The sequence below is a fragment of the Lipophrys pholis genome (genome assembly GCF_963383615.2).
Source record: "Lipophrys pholis genome assembly, chromosome: 16".
Taxonomy (NCBI): domain Eukaryota; kingdom Metazoa; phylum Chordata; class Actinopteri; order Blenniiformes; family Blenniidae; genus Lipophrys; species Lipophrys pholis.
In genome coordinates this window covers 23,501,674-23,526,149 of record NC_137634.1, presented here as the reverse complement: position 1 = coordinate 23,526,149, position 24,476 = coordinate 23,501,674, and the positions used below count along the sequence as shown (strand labels likewise).

Genomic DNA, 24,476 nt, shown 5'->3' with positions numbered 1-24,476 from the left:
AGAGAGAGAGAGAGAGAGACAGACAGAGACAGACAGAGAGAGAGAGCGAGAGAGAGAGAAAGAGACAGACAGAGACAGAGAGACAGACAGAGAGAGACAGAGACAGAGAGAGAGAGAGAGAGAGACCACCTCGCCATGAAATGTTAGTTCATGTTAGTATGACACACGACACGTTATGAGCGCACTTAAACATTAAACTGGTTATTTCACCGGAGTTAAATCTACTGCACCGTAACTCAACGTTCACATTCATCGAGCACTCGACCCCCCCGCCGCCCACCCCGCCGCGCGGCTCGCGTCGCTACATATTCGTACGCCACAATGTTTTGAAGAGAAGCTGGTGAAGCACCAGAGTGAACGGCTGCACAGCAGCGGCGGGGGGAGGGGGGGGGGGGGGGGGGGGGGGGGGGCGAGTCACAGACGAGCCGAAGAGTCCCTCTGTGGGACGAGCAGGACGAGCTTCGGCGTTTTGGGGGGGGCCAGCGCCGACACTGAGGGAGGGGGACAGCAGGGTCAAAAAGCTCCCGTCGCAAGGCTCGGCTTGTCCTCGTGTGCTGCGTTCAGGTCATATCAGGCACGGAGGCGGAGTGTCGCTTCAGGTCTCGGGCGACGCTGCTTCACTGACTTTGGCTGGAGTGGTATGACCGGAACACAGACAAGCCTCGGCGGCCCTGCAGGGAGGTGCTTGGTGACTGCTGTCCGTGGTGATGGCGCGGGGGGTGGAGGCGGAGCCGAGCGACTATGTGGCGATGTGCGCCGCCGAGGGGATGGACACGAACTCGCGCAGGATGTTCTTGGCCGTCTCCAGGTTGTTCTGGGCGATCATCAGGGCTTTCTGGATGTCCTGGATGGAGTAGCCCTGCGACATCAGGCATTCGATCTCCCCGTTGAGGGCCGGGCTTCCCGCCGGGGCGGCGGGAACCGGCGGGGGGTGGGGAGGGAGGACGGGGGAGGAGGAGGCAGAGGAGGGGCCGGGCAGCTCGGGCAGCGGGGTGGAGAGGTCGCGGTGTATCGGGCGAGGCCGTCGGTCGGAGTTGGCTCGACGTGGGAGAGGTTTGGGGGGGCGTTCAGGGTCGACACCCGCCGCAAACATACCTGGAAACACAGAGACCAGGGTACTGAGGGTTTGTCTGAACAGATTAGACATTAGTCAGCACATCACAAGAAAACACCTCAGAACTGTGGTTATGTACTTTACAGACTATATGATGCATCAGAGGGGAAAAAAAACTGTACGAATTACTTTATTGTTGAAATCGAGATGAAAGTGTTGATAATGGTGTTCCATCGGCTGCTGGTCCAGATCCTTTTGTGAATTTGTTCCTCAGCTTTTAGCCTTAGATGTTTTACTGTAGCAGCAATTCTGTTGCCATAGAGGGACATCTGGTGGTCACAGATGGTATCTACCACTATATTTCTACCACTATATAGAATAATAAGTTGTTTCTTACAGTAACTCACATGACCAGGCGAATGTATTACTTATAGTCTGCGTGAAACTCTAAAAACGATTAATTCTCCTCGCTGTTGTAAAGCAATTATTCCTGGGCATCTTTAAGAAACGATGCTTCATGAAGAGGAAAAAATAAATGAAGTATATTCATTGGTCCACATACAGATGTTTACTGCTGATAATTAAAGTTCAGCTGCTGCTGTTCTAGAACCTTCTGTGAATTTGTTCTTCAACTTTTGGATCACGATTCTTTGTTTTCTTTATCGCCGCAACAATTTATTTTCTCCCTCAGAAGTTTCTCACACCCTTTCTGCTTCTCTTTATCTGGCTTATACCTCTACTCAGTGTCGGAGCCATTTTATCTTTCATCGTTTGCTTATTTCATGTTCCTGCTTTCACCTATTGACTGGCTATGTGTGTAGGGTTTATGTTCGCCCACTAGGTGGCGCTAGGGCAAGGTGGAGGTTATAAAGCCTCCATGTAATTGATGCCAGGTGTGCAGGAAGTGGAGCGCAATCAGTTTCCAGAGCGTGTCAGGGAGACGGGTCAGGCTGAGGAAAAGATTATTTTGTTAGTAGGAACTGAGTAGTGGGCCGAGTACCTGGTGGGGAGCATCAACTGCTGGGACTATGGAACGTCAAGGAATGGATTCCCATATCAGAAGATAAAACTGCTCCTTGGACCGTGATCATCGTTGCCCCTGAATGCGTCAGAACAGTAACTCCTCCTCACTTAGAGGTTTTCTATGATTAAATATATCTAGATCTGGGATCAGCTGAGTCGCCACGTCGAGGCTCAGAACCTCGACAAGCCGCTTTTCAGGAAGAGCGAGTGGAAAACGAATTACGGTTCGTTGTGGTCGACCCGTGTTTAAGATGAAGAAATGACCACTGAGCCTTCGACTTCATTATTTTCATGACGCGTCACCGGAGCATCAGCGTTTTACATTTTCCATAAATTTCACCTGCAAGACAAATATCCTGACTTTTTTGTGAATTCTTTCTGCTTTTGGAAGAAGCCAAGTGCATTACCTTCCTCCTGATTTAAACTCATTCTTAAGAATATGTAAAGAAACAGTTTTTCTAAATCCTCAGTCTGTCTGTTATTTTAGTTGCGTTTCAATGCCAAGTAGGTTTTTTTTTCTCTTTTTCTTGGAACATTTCAGAGAACTCTTTGCCAGGAGCTGGTTGGATCTGACGGGTAGTTTCTATGCTGGAGGACATTCATGTGTGGTCTACTGTCCACCAAGAGAGCTGACCATCTGCACACATCCCAGCCGAGGAGAAACTGTAGATATTATCAGCAATTACACTCCGACTACCAAGAACCAGAACGAAAGAGAATGGACAAAAATATAAAGAAATACTGAAATCATGTTTAAAAATGCCTGGGTGGAGGGATAAATATTAATGTCAACCAAATCAAAGAGCTTCTAGTAGAAACTAGAAGCTCTGGTTATTCACCTCGACAGGAATCGGTTCTTTGTGTTACTTGAGGTTCATAATGAAGGACAGAAAAGTTCCAGATACTTACTGGAGTCTACAGCTGCCTCCATGCTGAGCGCACTGAAGGCTCCAGAGGGGCCGCTCATGTCCGACAGGGTTCTTCTGGTGGGGGCCGGGGGGACCACCGGTCTGGGACAATCGTATTCGTAAACATCCTCCACGGCGGCCTCCTCCTTTTTGTCCAGGCAGACCACCACCGGAGGAGGAGGGTGGTCTGGAGAACAGAAATATGACTCCATGTTCATGTACTGCATCACACACAGTACGTAGAGCGCTGCAGGGACCTCAAACACACTCGGGCTCAGAATTGGAGCGTTTTGCGTGCCGGTTTCTAATGCAGTTGATGGTTACCGTAATCCGAAGCCTGTGCGCTCTCCGAGGAAGCAGCTTGGCTTTGGATGTTACACATGGACTCGTACACCTGAGGGTCCTCCAAGTCTCTGTCCACGGCTTCACTGTGGGGACAAAGAGGCACAGAAATAGTAAAAAGGACTAATATCATCCACAGGACTTAGACACAAGACAGTTTGAGAAGATTGATTAACAGTTTAACCAGAATCAAGCGATCTGAACGTGAACCGAAATAAAAAAAAGCTATACAGTTTTATTCCAGGTCTTTTTGAAGTGTTCATTTTCCAGTTCTGGCTCTAAAACATCACTAATGACTTACAAGTGAATACCTTAAATCTTGACGATGTAAGCTGGCAACATTTTATTCAGCGCGAGTGCAGAATTTTCTTTATATTTATTTTGCATTTCATCACTTCTTGATGCTTTGAAACAGCCGCCTTCGTCTCCGCAGCCACTACAACCCACTCAATTATTTAAAAAGGGTTAAAAAAAAAAAAAACTAAATAAAAAAAAAACCACAGCCAACAAGAGGAAGGCAGAAGCTTCTGAGGTCAGGAGCTGAATGTGAGCAGATGAACAAAGGTGAGACTGCAGCGCCTCCTACTGGATGTATTAATATTGGCTTCAAAACGTTTTACTTCCTTTGCACCTGCAGCTCTGGAGTCACATGTGGCTCTTCAGCTTCTCTAACGGCTCCCTGAAGCTTTGAGGAAATGTAACGTAGAAATAAAATTGTTTATTTTATTATTTTATCTCCACGTTGTACTGTTTTAAAGACTGTTATATTGTGGAAATAAAGATGTAGGGCAGTAAAACTGGCTAAAAATGCAACAACAACAAAAAGTTTGAAAAAGCTGAAAAATAAAATGTCTCAAATCAAGTCAAAATGGCTAAAACAACTAAAAATTATATAACTCAACTAAAATGGCTGAAAAAAGTAGCATAAAATGAAAAATACAAGTTATAACAGTTGAACTGAGTAAATTGCTGAAAAAGCTCCACAGAGTGAATCACGTTGGGAAAAATCCAAGTAAGATGGCAAAGAGTGAAAACTGTGAAACAGATAAAACAACTAAATTTGGCTTTAAAAAAGATAAAACTACGATAAAGAAACATGTCCAGTATTCTACTTTGCGGTTATGAAACATGTTTTCCATTTTAAAGGTTAAAGTTACTCTACCAGGAAAAAAAATCTTTAAAATAAACTTCTCTGTGCAGAAGTTTCACTTCTGCACAGAGAATAAACCAAAACACCAAAACAAGGCCACTTCCACTGATTTCCAACACACAGTTGTCGAAATCGATCACACCAAAGTCGAAAAGCAGGAGTTTCCATGACGCTGAGATGTCAACAAATCCGGGAATCTTTTGCGAAATTGAAATGCTGGAAATACGTGTTTGTACGAGTGTCATGAGGAATTTCCTTCAGAAACGTCTTGACAACATATTAGAGATGTACATCAACAACTAAAACGGGCTCCTACATTTTCCCCGTGTGGATCCTGGTAGAGGAACTTTAGAGATTGTGGCAAAAGTGAAATCTAAAAACGTCTATCTTCCCCTGTGGGGGTGGGGGACGGGCTCCGTACCTGATCTCACTGTGGCTGTTCCCCTGCGGTGGCGGCGGTGGCACCAAGGCGCCTGTAATGACCCAGGGGGTGCCCGAGGCCGGCAGCGAGGTGGGGCTCATGTACTCGTTCTCCTCGCAGTCCGACGACACCTTCTCCCCGCTCGACGCTGCGGACGCCGGCAGAGACCTGAAGGATTCACAACATGTGGACTTGTTGGAGAGAAATCACTTTAAAAGATGCTACACCGCACCTCGTGGATTGTTTCAACTAAAGCAGGTACTTAAGGTCTTGATCCCCCCCGTACCTCGCAGCCAGGCAGTAGACGGCGTTGGTGGCTGCCTGAGTTTTGCCCCCGTCCCCGACGGCCCCGTTGCTCTGTGGGCTGGAGGACGGGGCCATCGGGGCCTTGGTGGGCGGACGGGGGACCATGTAGTTGGAGGCCCAGGCGGGCTGGTCGGGCGTGGAGGGCAACGGTCTCCTCTGGAGTCTGGAGTCCTGACCGCCCAGCAAGGGGCGCTCCGGAGGCGGAGGGGGGGGCAGCTCTCTCAGGGCTGGAGGCAGAGGTAGAGGTTTGTCTCTGTGCGTGGGTGCGATCTGGGAGGAAGAAGAGGAGAAGATGGAGATCGATTGAGCTTCACGTCAGCTGCAAACTCTGAAGTTTCAATGGAAGAGGAAAAAAACTGCTCGATAAATGAATGGATCAAACTCCGTATTTCACACTACATTCCTACTAACAAACATAAAGATCCTGGATCTCCAACAGAACTGAAAGGTCGTGGTCTGATGCTCCTGCCCCCACCAAGTCTGCAGTGAGTGGATTCATGAGTTTATCACAACCAGTTAGTTGGTCTCTGTCCTCTAGTCTCCAACTAGAACTGCAGAAAGTCTCCACCTCAGTCTGGTTCTGCAGGTTTCTTCCTATTAAAAGTGAGTTTTTTTTCCTTTCCACCGTCTTCTCTGCTTGCTCATGTGAAATTGTTTGGTTTTTCTCTGTTAAAGTGTCTTGACGTGACTGTTTGTCTCAATAGAAATACAATTGATTTAAGGTCATCTATGAATAAGATGGTTAAACACAGAAATGATTTCCCTAAGGGGATCAATATAGTATTAACTATGGGTGATTTGCAAAACTGCTACAAATCATTGTGCTGCCCTCTTGTGGCTGCTGCATGCTTTAGGGCTAGGTCCTGTTTACAAGACCACAATCGATTGGAATCAATGTTTCAGGTTCACGCTGCAATGTTTGAAACAATCATTTTACACAGAAAAGCTGCTGGAAATGCTGTAGTTTGGATGTCAGGCCACTAGTGGGCGCTAAGCACACAGAGCAGCAGGGCGTAAACCTGTCAGCTCTTTTTCTCCGTCCTTCATGGTAGAGTTCCACTCAGTTTCTACATGGAAGAAATGCATCTCCACATATGCAGATGATGGTGAAGTAAACCAACAAACTTCAACAAACACTCAATCCTCAACTTATTGATCTATTGTGCAGGAAAATGGTTGACTACGACCATAGTGTTTGTGTGCATAACTGCTATCTCAGACGCGTGGCGTTTTCCTTGCTTTCACAAGAGACGAGGAATTTTGAAAATGCAGTACTCTAAAAGCTGCTTTAAAAAAAAATAATAATAATCCACTTTCACATGAGAGGCCTAAAGATATCACTTGAAACAAGGCCTCAGCCAGGACTCAGGGACGCTCATCACACAACAAGTAGGAAACAAGCAGGTTTGCAGAAATAACCTCAAAACCACAACTAAACCAGGGGCTAAGAGAAACTTAAACTCATCAAGTTCCTTTCCAAGTCTAGACCTGCTGGACCTGTTGGAGACTAAATTACCAGGCAAGTCAGAATGAGAAAGACTGAAAATCTCCCTGTGGCTGACACTGCAGGAGCTGACAGCAAGGTTACCCACTGTTTGGTCTCCACATCCCAGCCACATGAACATGGACTTCCATGCAGGCTCCTTCGACATACTGTGGAGAAAGACTGGTTCTGAGGTCCTGAAAATTTAGTTTTCGCTACTAATGGAGACTCTGAAGGAGTCCGAGCCCCAACATGTTTTCCTTTCAGGCCCCATTCCAACCCTGGGAAAAGGAATTGAATCTTTCTCTCGCCTCTTAGCCTTGAATACGTGGCTGACTTCAACATGCTTCTCCAATGGGATAAAGTTCATCGACAACTTCAACCTGTTCTGGAGCTGTAAGGACCGCTTCAAACCGGACGGGGTTCATCCCAATATCACTGGATCCAGACTGCTCGGCGCCAACATACATCACGCTCTCAGGATAACACACTCAAGCAGGAGCATGACGATAACCACCAAGGACACTGGCACTAACAGAGACTCAGCCTCCACCGCTCCCCTCTCCAGTGTTCCTGTGCCCCGGATCAACCAGGGAACCAGAAGGACCTCTCTGCCCCAGGCCAGGACCCAGCAACCCCCCCCTGCCTTCCCCAACCACACCTGTCAGGGAGCTTGTCAAAGCAGTGATATTGAACCTCAGTCAGTTGGAGCAGTTATTAAACACTAGAGGTCATAGGCAGCATCTACCAGAGATGAGAGAGACCCCCTGCTGCTTTGTTCAACATAGCGGTGATCTCAAGTAGCTGGCAGCTTGGTCAAAAGCCTCTCAGTAACTGTGTTTGTTCTTACTATCTAATCTGACAACAGTTGTGTGTCAGCCTCAGTGTGAACCCAGTGGGATTCATAACACTACAATCTGGTTTACTTAATGTTTGGTCTCTGTCAGGCAAGTCACTTAATTAATGATCTTATTACTGAGGATAAAATAGATTTAATGTTTTTAACAGAAACTTGGTTAAATGAAAACAACAGTGCAGCAGCTCTCATTGAATCAGCTCCTCCACCCTTCAGGAGCTCCTCCACCCTTCAGTTTTATCAGCGAGGTCAAAGTGTTGAAGAAAGGAGGTGGAGGAGCTTCTTAGTATAACGACACGTATCAATGCAAACAGCTGTCGAATGGAAAGTCTGACTCTTTCCAAAACATTTCTGAGGTTGTAGTGAAAGATGTGGCTGTTTCTGACCATGACCGTGTCTCATCTAAAGTCTCTATCTCAGCGGACAGCAGTAGAAGGAAAACAGAGTTGATCAGAGACCGTCACATTGGCTGAAGACTCGCCGTGTGTTTTCATCAGACATTCACTGGCGTGCCAGCTCTGCCTGCAGCGCCGGTCAACGACCTTGGAGAGAACTACAGCTCCAAAAAATATAAACATTGATACCATAGCACCAGTCAAAGCTAAAGTAGTGTGTGAAAAGAGAAAAGCTCCATGGATAAATAACAGACTGGTTAAGGCCCAAAAAGAGAGTGTAGACAGGTGGAGCGCAGGTGGAGAAAATCTAAGCTCCACGTTCATTATGACATCTACAAAGAAACGCTTTGTACGTATAACCTAGAATTAAAAACCTAAGACTAAAAACCTTCCTCTTTGATAAAGCTTCTCATTAGGAATAAAATAGGAGCACTAAGTTGAGCTGCTCTAGGCCTAGACTGCTGAGGGGATTTTCTCTCTCCCGTTAAAGGGAGTAACTCTACATTTGGAGCTTCTGCTTCTTGTCTTTCTTTCTTTCTCTTTTTGTAACAACATTACTGGAGCCACCAGATACTGCCACCATCTGTTTTTCTCCCTGACAGGAGGGGAGCAGGATCCAGGGGATCAGACCCAAGACTCACAGAGTGGAGTTACGACAGTCCTACTACCCGACCCCACCACAGCACCGGGACCCCACCGCAACGGCACGGCCCTTAAACTCCAGACTGAGATTGGTTCATCATCAGACCAACGCTCATCATAGACTTCTTAGTATTTGTATTTATCTGGCCTGTCTGTCACTCTCTCTCTCCCTCTTCTATTCCTCTCTCTCCCTGTCCTATCCCATGTACTTTCTCCCCCCAACCGGTCAAGACGGATGGCCGCCCTTCCAGAGTCTAGGGTCCGCCCCACGCTTTCTTCCTGAAGAGGGAGTTCTTATGAACTTTTCATCCTGCGAGGGAGTTTTTCCTGGCCACTGTTGCTTGTTACACCTGCTTGCTTTGGAAGGGTTTAGTTGGGTTCTGTTGTTCTCTATCATTGTAAGAGCGTTTTGAGATGTTTGTTGATGTGATTTGGTGCTTTACAAATAAAATTGAATTGAATTGAAATTGAAAAAAGGGCCAGACAATCTTTCTTCTCTGAGATTATCACCAAACACAGTAATGCTGGTACTTTGTTTAGTGTTGTGGACAGACTGACCAATCCCTCACCATCAGTACCTCCTGAACTGTTATCAGATTCATCTTGTAATGATTTTCATCCTATTTCACCATAAAATGACCCCGATCAGACTGAGAGTCAGTCAGTCAACCTCGGGCATTACGACTGGAACACCTGAGCCTCCACACAAAGATGTTCTGTCTAATCTGGCAGATTTTCACCTGTTCGACTGAGCAGCACTAATCGACATTGTTCAACACCTCAAACCCACAAGAGCCTTGACTCTCCACCCACAAAGTTTTTTAAAGATGTTTTTAACAGTCTAGCTCCAGAAGTACTACAGACGGGTGTTTTTCCCAAAACTCTAAAGACAGCCGTTATCAAACCTCTTTTAAAAATCTGGAGTAATCTGGATGCTTCAGTAACTAGTAACGACAGGCCCATATCAAACCTTTAAGTAAGTTTATTGAAAAGGTAGTTTTTACACAACTTTATGCTTTTATGGCACAAAACAATTACCTAAATGTTTTCCAGTCTGGATTCAGGTGAAACCACAGCACTGAAACACTCAAAGTGTTGAATGACGTCTACATGAGCAGTGACACTTCCAGAGTCTCAGTTTTACTGTTACTGGATCTTAGTGCTGCTTTGGGTGCAGTCGACCACAACATACTGCTGGACCCACTGGAATAATGGTTGGAACTTCTGGCACTGCACTAAGTTGGTTTAAATCCTGCTTGCAAGATGGCAACTATTCTGTGTCAATAGCTGATTATAATTCTGAGCCAATTAAAATCACTTGCGGGGTTCCTCAAGACTCCATCCTTGGGCCCCTTTTATTTAACATCTCATGCTCCCACTGGCTCAGATTATGGAACATTACAACATCTCTTATCATAATTATGCAGACGACACTCAGTTCTATATATCAGTGTCAGTTAATGACCACGCCCCCTTATACCGGCTGAGTGGATGTGTCAGAACTTTTTACAACTCAACCCAGAGAAAACTGAGGTCATTGTTTTTGGCCCAAAGAAGAAAAAGTTAAAGGTCAGTGATCATCTCGACTCCATGTCACTCAGGATATCAAATCAGGCAGAAATCTGTTCTGGACTCAGACCTGAAATTCAACAGCCACATTAAGACAAGAACAAAATCAGCTTCCTACCTTCTGAACAATATTGAAGAATCAAAGGATTTCTGAGCAACAAGATTCTGAGAAACTTTTCAGTAGGTTGGATTATTGGAACGGCGTGTTTACAAGCCTCAGTATAAAATCTGTCAGACAACTACAGCTCATCCAGAACGCTGCAGCCAGAGTCCTCACCAACACAAAGAGGGTGGAGCTCATTACACCTGTGCTCCAATCCCTGCACTGGCTGTCTGTGTGTCAAAAGATTGACTTCAAAATCTTCCTTGTGGTCTATAAAGCTTTGAATGGTCTCGGGCCTAAATCCATCTCAGATTGACTTGTAGAATATCAAACCTCCAGACCTCTGAGGTCCTCAGGAAGAGGTTTACTCAGTGGTCCTACAGTCAGAAACAAACAAGGTGAAGCAGCTTTTAGTTCCTACCTACTCACGTGTGGAACAAACTTTCTGAACACCTGAAGACTGCTGACACTCACTTCTTTTAGATTAGGACTTAAAACATTCTTATTTTCACAGGCTTTCGGATAAACAATAGATTTTACTTTATTAAATCTTAATAAATCTCTTACCTTATTTATTCTACTTATTATGCTGTTTTGAAAACGTTTATGGCGTTTTGCTCTTTCATTTCTTTTAAATCTTCTTTTATTTCATTGTCAAGCACTGTGAATTGCCCTGTGTTTGAATGGTGCTCTATAAATAAATCTGCCGTGCCTCAAAGATTAAAATTCATATCAATGAACTGAAGAAACCCTTCATTAACGCTGAACTAACTCGGTCTACCGATGCAAAAATGTAAGACGTCCCAATAGGGGTAATAAAAATGTCAGCGTAACTTTCTAAGAGGCCCACACAGAGCTGACCGCTCAGATAGTGAGTCACAGAGACACTGCAGGGGGTCTGAAGCTTCCTGGACGGTGCTCATGGCCTCACCTTCGCCGTCGCTCCCTGAGCCAGAGCGCTGTGGGAGCTGCATGACCTTTGCTGCAGGAGGTCGAGTCGCGGAGGCACCGGAGGCAGCTGCGACACTGGAGATGGAGGGCGCTCAATCTGCGCAACACACACAGCCATCGACACAAGTCTTGTTGCAGAAGCACAGAGAAACTTTACGGAAAGTGTTCTGCTGTTCACAGCTTGGCTCATATAATCTGTTCTGACTGGACGGTCGTAATACAGAAAAAAAAAGAAAAAAAATGTAATCTTTGATTTATTTTAGTTTTCTTGGTGCCATGAGAAGTTGGTGTGCCAAACCCCGTCAGTGCTGCCAGAACGGGAGTAAAATATTAACTTGCCTTTGAGCAGGCCAGCCTGCTCATGACGAGACTGTGATCTTCCAGCCGATCGTCCTCTTCCTCCTCGTTGCCCGGAGGTTCGGCTCTGCTGGATGCCTGGAAGCCGGCGAACGAAGCTCCGCCGGCCTTGGGGTGGAAGGGGTCCACCACGATGGGCTCCGTGCCTTTAATCTCACAGCGGCAGAACGGGCAGCCTTGACCCTCCGACTCCTGACACACAACGGAATCAGAGGAAGCATGATATACTTACAAATCCTGAGACGGGTCATTTCAAGCCTCCATCCGAGACGCTGTCGGCACGTCACTTAAACTTTCAAGGATGTAAATCAAATCATTCTCGTATGAACATTTTTCATCATCGTATTTTAGATTTATTTGTGTGTTTGTTTCTAGTCAGAGCAGATTGAATTGCCTTCAGAAAGAAATGTGCTGCACAAATGAGCTTCACTAGAAGGCAAACTGAAATAAACAACAGGTCTAAGGCCACATTTACACGACAAAGTTTCAAGTGAAACGTTTTTGTTTCAGAAAAGTTTCACGTTTACACCACAACGTACCCGGAGGAAAGCCACGCACACATGGGGAGAACATGCAAACTCCAAACAGAAAGGCCCTGGCTGGTATGTGAACCAGGACCTTCTCGCTGTACTCGCTGTCCATGGACACCGTGTTGGAGCGTTTTCAAAAGTTCCATCTTAAAAGCGGTTTCTGGGGAGACTGTTTTCAAAAAGTTGCATTTCCCCATTTGCGCGGCGATGGAGCGTTTTTGAAAGGTTCCATTTTCAAAAAGTTCCATTTTCAGTGGCTCCGAGCACCGTTGTCCTGTAAACAGACCCTTAAGACGTAACAAAAGTTTTGCGTTTTCACTTATAAACATTGTGTAAACCAGGGGTCTCCAACCCTGGTCCTGGAGGGCCCCTGTCCTTGCACGTTTTAGTTCCGTCCCTGCTTCAGCATACCTGAATCTAATGATGATGTCATCACCAAGGTTGTGAAAAAGCCCAATAACGAGCCCTTCATTGCAATCAGGCATGTTGCAACTGGGAGGAGCTAAAACATGCAGGACAGGGGCCCTTAAGGACCGAGGTTGGACACCCCTGGTGTAAACGAAGCCTAATAGAATGAGAGTAAGAACAATAACACTGAAGAAGTCTCTCGCCATTTTTTATGTGATTCAAAAATGTTCAAATTTGGCATCCAAAACCAAAAGAATACAAGAAAAATGGTTAAGAATTAGGAAGCATACAATCCACCAAAAATCTACAAACATCGCCAAGATACAGTAATGAAACTCAATATTAGTTTAGCTCTGTCAAATTTGCTCCGAATTCATCAAATACCAAGTAAGAATCCTATTTCTGCCTTGAACATAAACAGTAAGCCAGACCTCAATACAGAGTTCATGTCAAAGAACTCATTAACTGTGTGTCTGTCGGTACTCAAAGATCTGCTGTATATCGATGTGCTCGGGAGTTTCTGAAAAGCGTCACCTGCCAGGCGGTCAGACACGAGGTGCACATGAGGTGTCTGCATGGCTCGATCTTCACGTCCTTGTCGTTCTCCGCGCAGATCTTGCAGAGCTGGAAGGTGGAGCCCATCTCACAGTACAGCTCATACTGCTCCTGCAGGGAGGACGAGCGGAGAGAAACACGTTCACACACGCTGCTCTGGTTTTCTTCACCATCACCTTGGTGACTGTTGCATCCCTAACTTCCTTTGAAGTCCACATACACTCCAACAGAACAGGCCAGATCTTTATAAAACCTAGAGTTTTATAACATTTAAATATGGAAAGCATGCTGAGATAAGAAAAGTAAAATGAGAGATGCTACTTCAAGAGATTCAATACATTTTATAAGATGATAACAGAGAAGATGCTGCATTCTGCAGCTGAATATCTACATCTTCTCTTCCATCTGCTCCTATAGTTTTTATTAGTTTAAGCAGTAAGTTTCTTTTCTTTCTGATGTTTTAGGGGTAAAGTCGCAGCTTGAATATTGCCGCCATTGTTCTTCCTTCAACTGTTGTAGTGCAGCTGCTTCAGACTGATGAACTTAAAGGCAAAATCACGGTAAACTAAAATAAATAAGTAGATAAACATTCAAACCTGAGTAACTTTGATGTGGTCCTGTGGAGACGGCTCACAGAGCCCCGTCAGGTCCGGGTTCTGGGCACGGCCGTCAGGGAAAAGGTAGCTACAAGACCACCACAGGAAAACAAGCGCATTGGAATAGAATACCGTTAACGCCACCTTCCGTTAAATAAACCACCTGCTTCCTTCACTGAATATGGAATTGTCTCCCACACTCAACGTCAAGACTTCAGACTTGTGTAAACGGGGTTGATGCTGAAGCAGGGAGCTTCATTGATATTAATCAGAAATGCAAAAAAAAATTAAAATGGAAAACTTAAAATTGTATATTCATGTCTGTATCAATAGAACACAAAAACTACATTTAAAAAAAAATGCTTTGTATATATTAACACACAGTGAGACCAGCGTTATGGGTATTTTACTGTTCATATATGCAGGGCATGGTTTGTAATAAAAACAGAAGGGGGGTGGGGGTGGGGTGTTAAACATCAATCAAGTCAAACACAAAGATTCCATCCAGAAAGTTCTGGTGAAAAGTTAAAGCACTGAATACAAACGATCCTGTATGACACTGGTTAGTCCGCTGAGAGAAACTGCAGTGTTGGTGTCTGATGACACATTCACCGTTTATAATGTTCACAAATCATTGCACTGCAAGTATTTGTGTGTCGGGCCTGGAGGCAGTGCCGCTCCATCACGGTGTGTAATCGCAGTGTCAGACTCTGACCTGCAGCCACCATGTCTGAACTTGAGCATGATGTACTCCTCCGTGTATAAATAGTCGGATTGATACTGCGTTGTTATGCGACTCACAATCCCTCTCTGTATCCGTCAATGAGGGCTTGGAAGAGAGGTTTGTTGTGGGGGATGGTCTGCAGGATGTTGCCGTCGGCCGTCACGTAGCCGATGGCCCACTGGCCCAGCCGAGTGCAGCTCAGCCTGAAGATGTAGCTGAAAGAGAGAAACAGGTTCTCACTGAATCAAGACTTTCCTCCAAAATCTGGTGCTTCAAACTGAAATTAAATAAAAATAAATAAATAAATAAAAAAATCAAGGAGTGCAACTTAAGATATTTACTGTATCTGACATGAAGGATTGAAAATTAAATTTACAGTGCAACGTCCCTGACTGGGGTGGCGGTTAATTAAAGAGAAAAAAACTTTTCCTCCAGATCATTTATCTTAGTATCATGCTATTTTGTTTTTTATTGCCTTTGTCAATATGACCAACTTTACCTAATGTCATTACTTTTTCTGGTATTTTTTCTTCTTACCTATTTTCTGTACCTTACAAAACTAATATAGTTTTGTTTTAATGTATTTTATGTTGTTTACTTATGAGGGAAACAAATTAAAATGAAAAAAACTAAAAAAAACAACTGATGAAAGGACGGGTTTGTGGCGTCTCACCTCCCAGGTTTGTGGATGAATCTGTGCAGTCGAGCTTTGACCTCGTCGTACGTCAGGAAGGCCATGTAACCCGGGTGTGTGACAGCCAGACTGTTCCAGTTCCTTAAGAGAGACGACCAAGGCTACACAGACACAGACACTTTTCATTTTATATCCGACATTGTACTTTTCAAATGTAATATTTTTTTTTCTTTCAACAAATTTGAGAATAAATTGATTTCTTGTCTATTAATCCACAGTCCAGAGTTGTAAGAAGTGAAAAAACTGGAGTAAAGCAATTTGGGCAAGTAAGTACAGACAAATAAGTGAAGTTGATCAACTGAAATAATAAAAGTGAATGATTTCATTCAGTAAAGTAAAATATAGAAAGTGAGTAAATACAGTAAAAAGAGTCAGTAAAAAAGTAAACTAACTTTAGCAAGTACAGTAAATAAATTCATATATTACTTACTCTACTTGTTTTTTATTAAATTAAAATAAGGTCAATCCGGGATGTCAAACAGAACATCCGTGGGTTTAAACCGGCTCGTAAGAGGCTGCAGTCCGGCCCCCTAAATCTCAAGCAATTTGTGAAAAAAATTCAAAGAAAACCTTTTTTTTTTTTTTTAACAGATTTCTTAAGAGGAGCGACACAAAACAACCGAGACCCGAGCTGAGATGTCGGTGATGCTGCCATGAAAGATAGCAAACAGTTGGCTGCAACAATTATATTCTTTTTGGACATTTTGCGCCAGAATTTATCATTAAAATTGGCTTCTGGTTGAAATTGGAAATATTTTTTAAATGTTTGGTTTTTGCGAAAATGTAGACATTTTCATCATCTGCGTCACAACAGAAAAATAGTTACAATTTAAGTAGGAAGAGACAATTAAGTAAAATAAGTAGTGAGGAAATTCCTAAATGTTAGTGAACATTTAGGAACATTTAGGAGGCGTCCTCCGACCGCTCTCATCTCACCTGGAAGAGCCGGGTGAAGATGTCGAACTCGAACACGGAGATGTAGTCGTTGCAGGTGAGGTCGATGGTGGATTTGAGGGCCATGGCCTCCAGACCTGAGCTGATGGGGTGGAACTCGTGGAGGGCCTGACGAAACGTCCTCCATGGCACGATGGTCCTGGACAGAAGGCTCTTTAAGTAACCCAGACATATTGAAGCGCAATCTTAAAGGGAAACATTTAACCGGGAAGTACTGTTTCAAAGTGTAAACATAGTGGACACCACCGATATGTTCTCCTGCAGAAGTGACTTTAAACACAGTAAAATCAAGCTCATTAGGGCTCCTTTACATCAGTGCTTTTCAACCTTTTCTGAGCCACGGTACATTTCTTACATTCAAAATATTCCACGGCACACTAAAAATTAAAAAAAGTGACATACTGTAGCTTCATACAGCCCGTTTAAATGACAGTATTTACAGTTTTTTGGTCAATAAAAAAAAGGAACAAAACTTTTCTAATAATATCAAAAACCTGAAAAAATAAGAGTCTTAATTTTCCTTTTGAAATATTTATCCATCCCGTTCTTGTCTCCGCAGCTTCTCCCACAAGTCACTTCTTCTTTTGGTAGCTGACATCCCTGCTGCTGCTGCTGCTACTCACTCATTTTTAATTACCAGCGTCAGTATTAAGGTGCTACCTACTGCCACCTGCTGGCAGGTAACGGTGTGTATATTTCTTGATCAGCCTGCACATTTCAGGCGCAGAAAGTCAACATGAAATCACTGTCAGGGACTAATTTCTCAACGGCACACCCGACAATCTCTCATGGCACGTTCAAGTGAGAGCGCATCATTTTTGAGTTTTTGTTTCCGAAAGGTTTAGCATTTACACTGCAACACTTTGAAAATGGTGTAGTTCTGATGTTAGGCCACTAGTGGGTGCTGTTGGCAACCAAGTTCGATTGTTATTACGGCGGCTGTCAACTATAAAGCTACCAAGTCCCGGGAGAATATGGACTGGGAGTCATGACTCAACGGAGGAAACACTGTTCCGATTGTCTCTACTGAGCATGTGCAGAAGAACCAGCTAGTACAGCTGTGCAGTTGCAGCATTTTAGAGAAGTTGCATTTTCGTAGTGTTTCAAAAAAGTGGCGTTTTCAATGCCCTTGAAAACAGACCCACCAAATGCTACGGAAGTTTTGCGTTTTCACTTGAAAGCGTCGCGTAAACGGGCCCTCGAGCCGTGTGCGCTCAGTTTTCACTGGAGATGAAACTCACTTGTCCCCAAATGACCTTCTCCAAAATTCTGCAGCGTCGGCTTTGGTAATCCTGAAGTTGTCGCCCTGAAACAGGCCGTTGGGGAAGATGGCTTTCAGCTCGGCCAACATGTGACTGAAGATCAGGGAGAGCTTGGTGAGGTTTCGCCTGAGTGACAAAAACAGAAATCAAGAAGTGAGACACAGACGTTACCATACTGGTGAGCGCCCACTTGTCAGAAATGTTACAGGAATCCATCGAGGACTCTGTGTTTGTACTCATTTTCTGTGAGGTTTCTCAAGTCAGAAAAAGTGTGAGTCTCGAGCTTCATCCGGAGATTTAATCTAGCAGATTTAAAAGCGATCAAGTGGCCTCTTAAAGTCAAACAGGCAGAGCACCTATGAGGAAGCTGCTGATTAACATCACTGTGTCAGAGGAAGGAAGAACCTTTGCTTAGTAAGGACTTTCTGAGAAACAGAGGAAGTTGACCAGATTGCAAAAGTTTAATCAGTTCTTCATCAAACCCCTTAGAAATGTGTTTTCTGACTCTGCTGAGGTACTTGAGACAGAAAGCGAGAGAGGGAGGGAGGGACAGAGAAGTAAAGGAGTAAAAACTGAAAAGTGAATGATGAAAAAGAAAGCAATTGATGAAAAGAAAATGATATTATGAAAATGAATAGATAAATAACTGAAATATAAGAAAAGAAATTTAACTTAAAAAACTAACCAAAATATATAAAATGGGTAAGAAAAAGTAATAAAAGGTCTTTACAGCTCAAATAAACACGACGATGTTACAAATGAATGAGTAAACAGAAGACCAAAGGACCGACATGTACATGAAGTTTAATTCCACTGAAATGTAAACACAACCTGGTGCTTCCTTGGTTCCTGCAGTGAATCCGGACTTTCAGGGATTTTTTTTTAAGATCAAACTGATTGGCGGTTTATGAAAAGTTTGAGTTTAACTCAACCAATGCAAGCTGCAGTTCTATTCTGAAATGAACAGTAAAACCATACAGAGGGAAATGGATGAATTTCCTGAGGTCCGGACTCTACCTGGGCTGCGAGTTTTCCTCGTACATCCTCTCCTTCGCCTCCTTGAAGAGGCTCATGGTCTGCTTGGTCTTGTTGGTCAGGTTCTCGATGACGACGCGAAAGTACTCGTTCTCCCCCAGGCTCTCCACCTTGCCCTCGTACCTGGACAGGATGGTGCGCAGGTGCTGGTAGGTGTCCGGCAGCAGGTCCAGGATGTAGGGCGGGCTGTTCTTCAGCGCCACCTTCGGGTTCTGACACAGACGCACCACCTGGACGGAAAAAAAAAAAGAAAAGAAAAAAAAAAGACTCAGACGCTTGACGACGCGCCAAGAGAGCAAACAAGCTTATACAAGTGTCAGCTGAGGCCAAACGCTGCGGCGCTCACGACCAAGGTGCTGCCAGATGAAAAGGCTTAAAACTAAAACCACTTTAATCCTCAGGATTAACAAGGTTTCACAGATTTCAGAACAATGTGCGAGACTGTTCAGGTCTGATTGTGGAGGTTTTGTTGTGGTATTGGAGTTGGAGCAGACCAGCCACATGCATCACCTCAAAACTATATTTAATGGAATTATCAATTCATATTTGGTTGATTTATGATGTCATTATGGTATCTTACTTCTTTTTTTACCACTAATCTACATCTCGCTTTGGCAGTCCGTTAACACAACAATGGTGCTCGGAGTCACTGAAAACGCAACTTTCTGAAAACAGCTGCCAAGGAGGAACTTTTCTATGCTGCCACACATCTACACCACGGCTGTAGTAACTAGTTATTCTGCACATGCTCAGTAGAGACAATCAGAACCGTTTCCTCCGTCGTGTCATGACGCCCAGTCCTTATTCTCCTGGGACTTTTATTTTGACAGTCACCGTGATAACAATCCAACTTGGTCGTCTGTCCACTAGAAGGTCCGTGTTCTTCCATTGTTGATGTTTAGAGCCCGTTGTTATCTGCTGCATGTGTGTGTGATTTCATTACAAAAAACGAACAACACATACTAAATACATAAATACATTGTTTTGGGCTTTCCTGCCGTTTCCATAAATGTCCATCATTTTCAAAACATTGCAGCGTAAAAGCAAAACTTTTCTGAAATAAAAATGCAAAAATGATCCGTGTTCACTTGAAATGTTTTCAAGTAATGATAACAACAATAAGAATAAGAAGAATAGTTCATTTATATGCTGCCTTTCAAAACACTTTACATCATTTATTAAAATTGTGTTGTACATCAATAAATTCTTCTTATCATTATCATCATCCTAAATGATCACAGTCTGAATAGTGGTTGATCCGCGCTGTGTAACACACTGCTTTTAACATTAGATATATTTATAGGAAGTGAAACGCTTCCTTCTTCAGTAGTTTTTCCACTCAGAAAAATTATCAGCTGAGCTGGAGGAAAAAAGATGAGGACATCAGAAATCTGAGGATATCTTTAGTACAACACATCAAACTACCTATAATCTGGATGTTGAACAGCAGACATCCCCGCGGCTGTTAAGTTTATCATAGTATATATACTCTATTATAGTTTTATTAGATATTGTAACATGGTTCCTCATATTTCTGAGAAGTGACCCAGTTTATGGTCCGTTGGTCAGGCTGTTCAAATAAAGACGACAGCTTTTGTTTACAGTCTGAAGGTCATTTAAAATCCACACAGTCAAACTCTGCTGTACTTTGTTTCTACTAGTTGTCAACAAGTACATTTAACTGGAATTGATGTTTATTTTTAACTGTGAAAACAAAAAAAATGAAGCTATTGTGGGAGTGCAGAAGTTGTTGTTTAAAGTCACAGAATTTTGAAGAGTGCAAGAATTTGCATGAGCAGCGACACAGCTAGAGTTTCCGTTTCAGTGTTACTGGATCTTAACGCTGCTTTGTTTGACACGGTTGACCACAAAATGCACCGCTTGACAGACTCGAAAATCGGTTGGGAAATTCTGGCAGTGCATTAAATTAAAATCCTACCTGCAAGAAAGGGACTATTCTGTGTCAGTAAGTAATTATGCATCTGAGGGAATGAAAATCACTTGTCGGGTTCCTCAAGGCCCCATCTTTGAGCATCTTTCATTTAACATCTACATTTAACCACACAATTCCAGCCTCGAGAGCCAACGATCTGCAGGGTTTGGGTCTCTCCCAGTTGTAACACACCTGAATGCAATAAGAGGCTCGTTATTGTGCTTCATTTTTTTTTATTATTTTTTTTTACAAGCTTGATGACATCAATGTACTGAAGCTGGCAAACAGCCAAAACGCGCAGGCCCAGATTTGAGTACCCCTGATCTACATGGTCTGTCTGGCTCAGATAATGGAACTTTGCAACAGCTCATATCATAATTATACAGACGATATACAACTCTAAAAATCTGTGTCAAGATTAAAAATAAACATATCAGGACAACTAAAATTGACCAATTTTATGAAACCTAGTTAATACCTAGTTTTAAACAAACCTAGAGAGTCTATAGACATGTGCTGACTAAAGGCCAATTCATCCTCCAAAAGAGCAAGAAGAAAGTTCGGCAGTGAGGTGGTGCCGCCGAACAAAATGACGTCATTTCCTTCGGCCAGCTCCTTCTGGCCGAACAAATTTGTTTCGGCTGTTCCAACCGTCCTGGCTAAACTGTGTAGATGCCGCACTGCCGTGTGCTGCACATGCGTGTTCCAACTCGCTCATGACTATCAGTCATATTTTAATCATATTTAGCTTGTAACATCGCTTCTGTGTGAGCCCCGCAGCTCGTTAAAATGTCGGAGTGCAGGCTGACGTGATGCACCTGAACGCATCACGAAAAGCTGTCAGCTCCTGTAGTTAAAACCGGACCAACATCACGCTCGGACAAAAACTCTTATTACTGAAACAGCTCAGAGAAATATATTTCTGAAAGCACTGGAGGCGAGAAATAAACTGCAGTTGAAATGTTAAAACGCCGATTCACAGACGTGTGGCCGCTATGAGGGGGCGTGGCCTGCGAGTTCGGCAGCTTCTTATCGGAGTATGAACTGTCCTGCCGAAAAAGCTTTTTTTCCCCGGCAGCTGGCTGACGTCACTGCCGAATTCTCTTCTTGTTCTTATGGGTTCAAAAAGGGAGGATGAAGGGGCCTTAATGAGGCAGGAGAAGAAGAGGATGAGCTGAGAGAGGATTTATGGAGTGAAGGAGGACTTGGGGCGTTTTATGTAACACGGAATTTCGTTGTACTTGCACAATGACAATAAAGCTTCTTATATCTTAAATCAATCCGTTAAAAAAAAAAAAAAAAAAAAAAAAAAAAAAAAAAGAGAGTGTTGCATTTACACTGCAGCAGCAGACACACTGACAACGATGTAGTTAGTATGCTGGGCCATGGGAAGGCGCTGTCGATTGTTTTTGTAATGAAACCAGACAGACATGGGCGCAGAGAACAATACGCTATAAACGTGGACAAAGGAACCCGACATCCGTATGGACTGATGATGAATCAGATGCTATCAGGGGGGAGTGTCAACTATGAAACTACAGATATAGACGATAAACCTAGAATACGGTATCATACCACTACGGGTCCGCCATGTTCGTTTCCTGGCGCATGAGCAGAAGGAACTATTTAAAATTTAAATTTTTATCAAATGCATTTCATAATGTATGCATCTTTTAATATCAGCATATGTGAGAACTGTATGAATGAAAAGTACATTTCAAAAACTCCACTACTGGATTTTGATCGACTGTCATGTGACATATGACATTGGGACGGATATTACCGGTGCACAGCAGGCAGCCTCGTCTCTGCATGCTGCATTATGCATGCATGCCACGGTGATATTGAGCCCTTTATCTGATGGTGCCTCTCTTCTTCCTGCAGCCTTTCTGATTTAATATCTTGTGAGCTCATGTCTCTCCATCTCTTCAGTCTCAGTTATAACAGACCGCAGAAGAGAAAACACACTGACCGGAGCCTTTTGTGATGCACACCTCTTCTGATCTCATACTAAATATAGGGTGTCCTCCCAGGGAAGTTAATGTGACCTAATTCACTGGGAATTAACCCAATTAGATAATGCATCGGCGGGGAAGACGCTGTACTAAAAGAGCCCTACCAATCTAGATTCATACAAACATTTACATTTTTGTGTGGATGTCTGATGCTTAACCTTGTTTTCTGGAACAAATACTGAGTAATTATAACGATCACAAGCAAACGCATAAGTAGATCTGGCAAATCGAAACTCTTTAAAAACCTGTTTCAAAAGCACTGGGGCAGGTTGATGCAGCATCAACAGTGGGAAAACACTTGTTTTTCAAAAGCACACATATGCTCACTGGAGTTAGGTACACTTGTTCAATCTATCGTGATCAACGGAGGGATGAAATGGCAGAGACTTTGATTTAAAAAATCTAGTTTGCAGCAGTGCTGCGCTGGAGAATATCGCATTGAACCATGAAATACGTGGAAGAGGCCAAATTAGAAAGTCCTCTGAATCTAAAGGTTGTAGAGCAAAGTAGAACTTTACAAATGAATTAATGGATGAATAAAACTTTACGGCAATCGCAGACAAGTCTAAACAGGTTTACCTTTGAGAAGGAAGAATTCAAGAAGGATGTGATTAGTTTGTAAAAGATATGTCCTATAGATAATAGCCGCTGAACATATATACAAGTAGGATATGGCTGTATGAATGTTTAATGATGAAAGAGTTGCTTGAGCTATAACATCTCAATATAAGACAATTCAGTGCAACATCAAGGCAAACGAGTATTGAATTAAACAAACTTCAAGATGAAGCAAGATGTAATCATCTATAAATGTAGGATGTTTTAAAAATCAAATGCTTTTAAAACTTGCTCATGACCAAAGCTTTTGTACACACCGGCATAAGAATGTGGAACGACGAGTAAATCCAGACATATCTCCAAAAAATATGATGAAAGTACTTTAACAAGACAATAATAATTATATACTTCCTTGTTACAATATAGATTTTTGGGGCATATAAATCATGAAAGTATCAAACCTGCACAGTCTCAATCAATCAGAACAGAATAGATGTTTTCCCTTTTTTCTTTTTAAAATAGCATGACATCTCAGTGCGGGGCACACAGTGGTGCAGTGGTTAGCGTGGTCGCCTCACAGAGACGAGGGCATGTGTGGAGTTTGCATGTTCTCCCTGTGTGTGTGTGTGTGTGTGAGTGGGTTTCCTCCCACAATCCCAACACATGCATGCATGCATGCATGCAAGGTTAATCGATGACCCTAAATTGCCCCTGGGTGTGAATCAAGTGTGTGCGGTTGTCTTTGTCCCATTCAGGGTGTTTCCTGCCTGCACCCATCTGGGATTGACTCCTGCAAACCTGCACAGGATCAAGCACATGAATGGATGGATGGATGAGCAACTTGATGTTAATGTACCATTAGTGCAGGACAATTACCTTTTATTTACACCGGTTTAAGCTATTCAAAAGCCCCAGTTCAGCTGAAAGAAGGACCTGCATCTTGTGATGAATCGGTTAAAAGTGCAGCACACACGTTTTAAACAGCATGTGGGACAGTGTCAGTACCTTGTCCATGAGCTTCCAGCATTTCTCCACCATCTTCTTATCGACCACGGCAGGTTGGTGCGGCTGCAGCGGCTGCTGGTGGGGCTGAAAGGCGTCCTTCATCAGGCCGATCAGACCGGCGCCCCTCCTCGGATTTCCGGCCATTAATTCGGTCGGTGACCGGGAGTTAGCCCCGAGCTGGAGGTGGAGAGGAGGGGGTGACACACAGAGAGAGAGAGAGAGAGAGAGAGGCTGGTAAATTGACAGGCGTGTTTAATTCCTGACAGGTTTCTAAAGCTCGTTTTGACGGAGGAGGAGGAGTCCAGAGACAATTTGAACAAAACGGCTTCTGTGTGAAAACTGGACGACGCAGCGGCGGCTAAGCTAACGAGCTACACGAGAAAAAGCCTCTCGGTTGTTTTAGTCGATTCAAAAAGCCGACGACGGGACGTACTTGGTGTTCGTGGAGCTGGAGCCACCTCACTCCTCCCGGGGACGGTGTTCAGGAGTCCTCCCGGACCTTTTAGGAGAGACTTAATGAGCCTCAGAGGGAGAAAAACAAACAGGTTGAGCAGCAGCGGAACCGGATGTCCGGCCACTGCCTTCACAATAAAAGTTCCAAACCGGAAATGTGACACCGTGAAAATATAAGTCACTTTTTTTTTCTT

The 24,476-nt window shown here is 43.7% G+C and overlaps 1 protein-coding gene across 2 annotated transcripts; it reads right to left on the bottom strand.

The window, feature by feature from the left end:
- Positions 1 to 477: 477 nt before the first annotated feature.
- On the bottom strand, positions 478 to 24,414 carry LOC308121477 (E3 ubiquitin-protein ligase CBL-like). Of its 2 annotated transcripts, none has more exons than XM_080482726.1 (16): positions 24,263 to 24,414; positions 23,830 to 24,006; positions 18,301 to 18,548; positions 17,263 to 17,409; positions 16,004 to 16,174; positions 15,047 to 15,168; positions 14,451 to 14,588; positions 13,650 to 13,737; positions 13,033 to 13,164; positions 11,543 to 11,752; positions 11,184 to 11,300; positions 5,185 to 5,474; positions 4,899 to 5,066; positions 3,310 to 3,413; positions 2,987 to 3,172; positions 478 to 1,095 (listed from the first exon to the last, which is right to left on the bottom strand). In XM_080482726.1, exons 2-16 carry the CDS (start codon positions 23,849 to 23,851, stop codon positions 740 to 742), a joined length of 2,499 nt encoding a protein of 832 aa, XP_080338852.1. In that variant the 5' UTR covers positions 23,852 to 24,006; positions 24,263 to 24,414; the 3' UTR covers positions 478 to 739. The 2 variants fall into 2 exon arrangements, with proteins under 2 accessions (XP_080338852.1, XP_080338851.1); XM_080482725.1 differs by having other exon boundaries at positions 16,004 to 16,160.
- Positions 24,415 to 24,476: the final 62 nt, after the last annotated feature.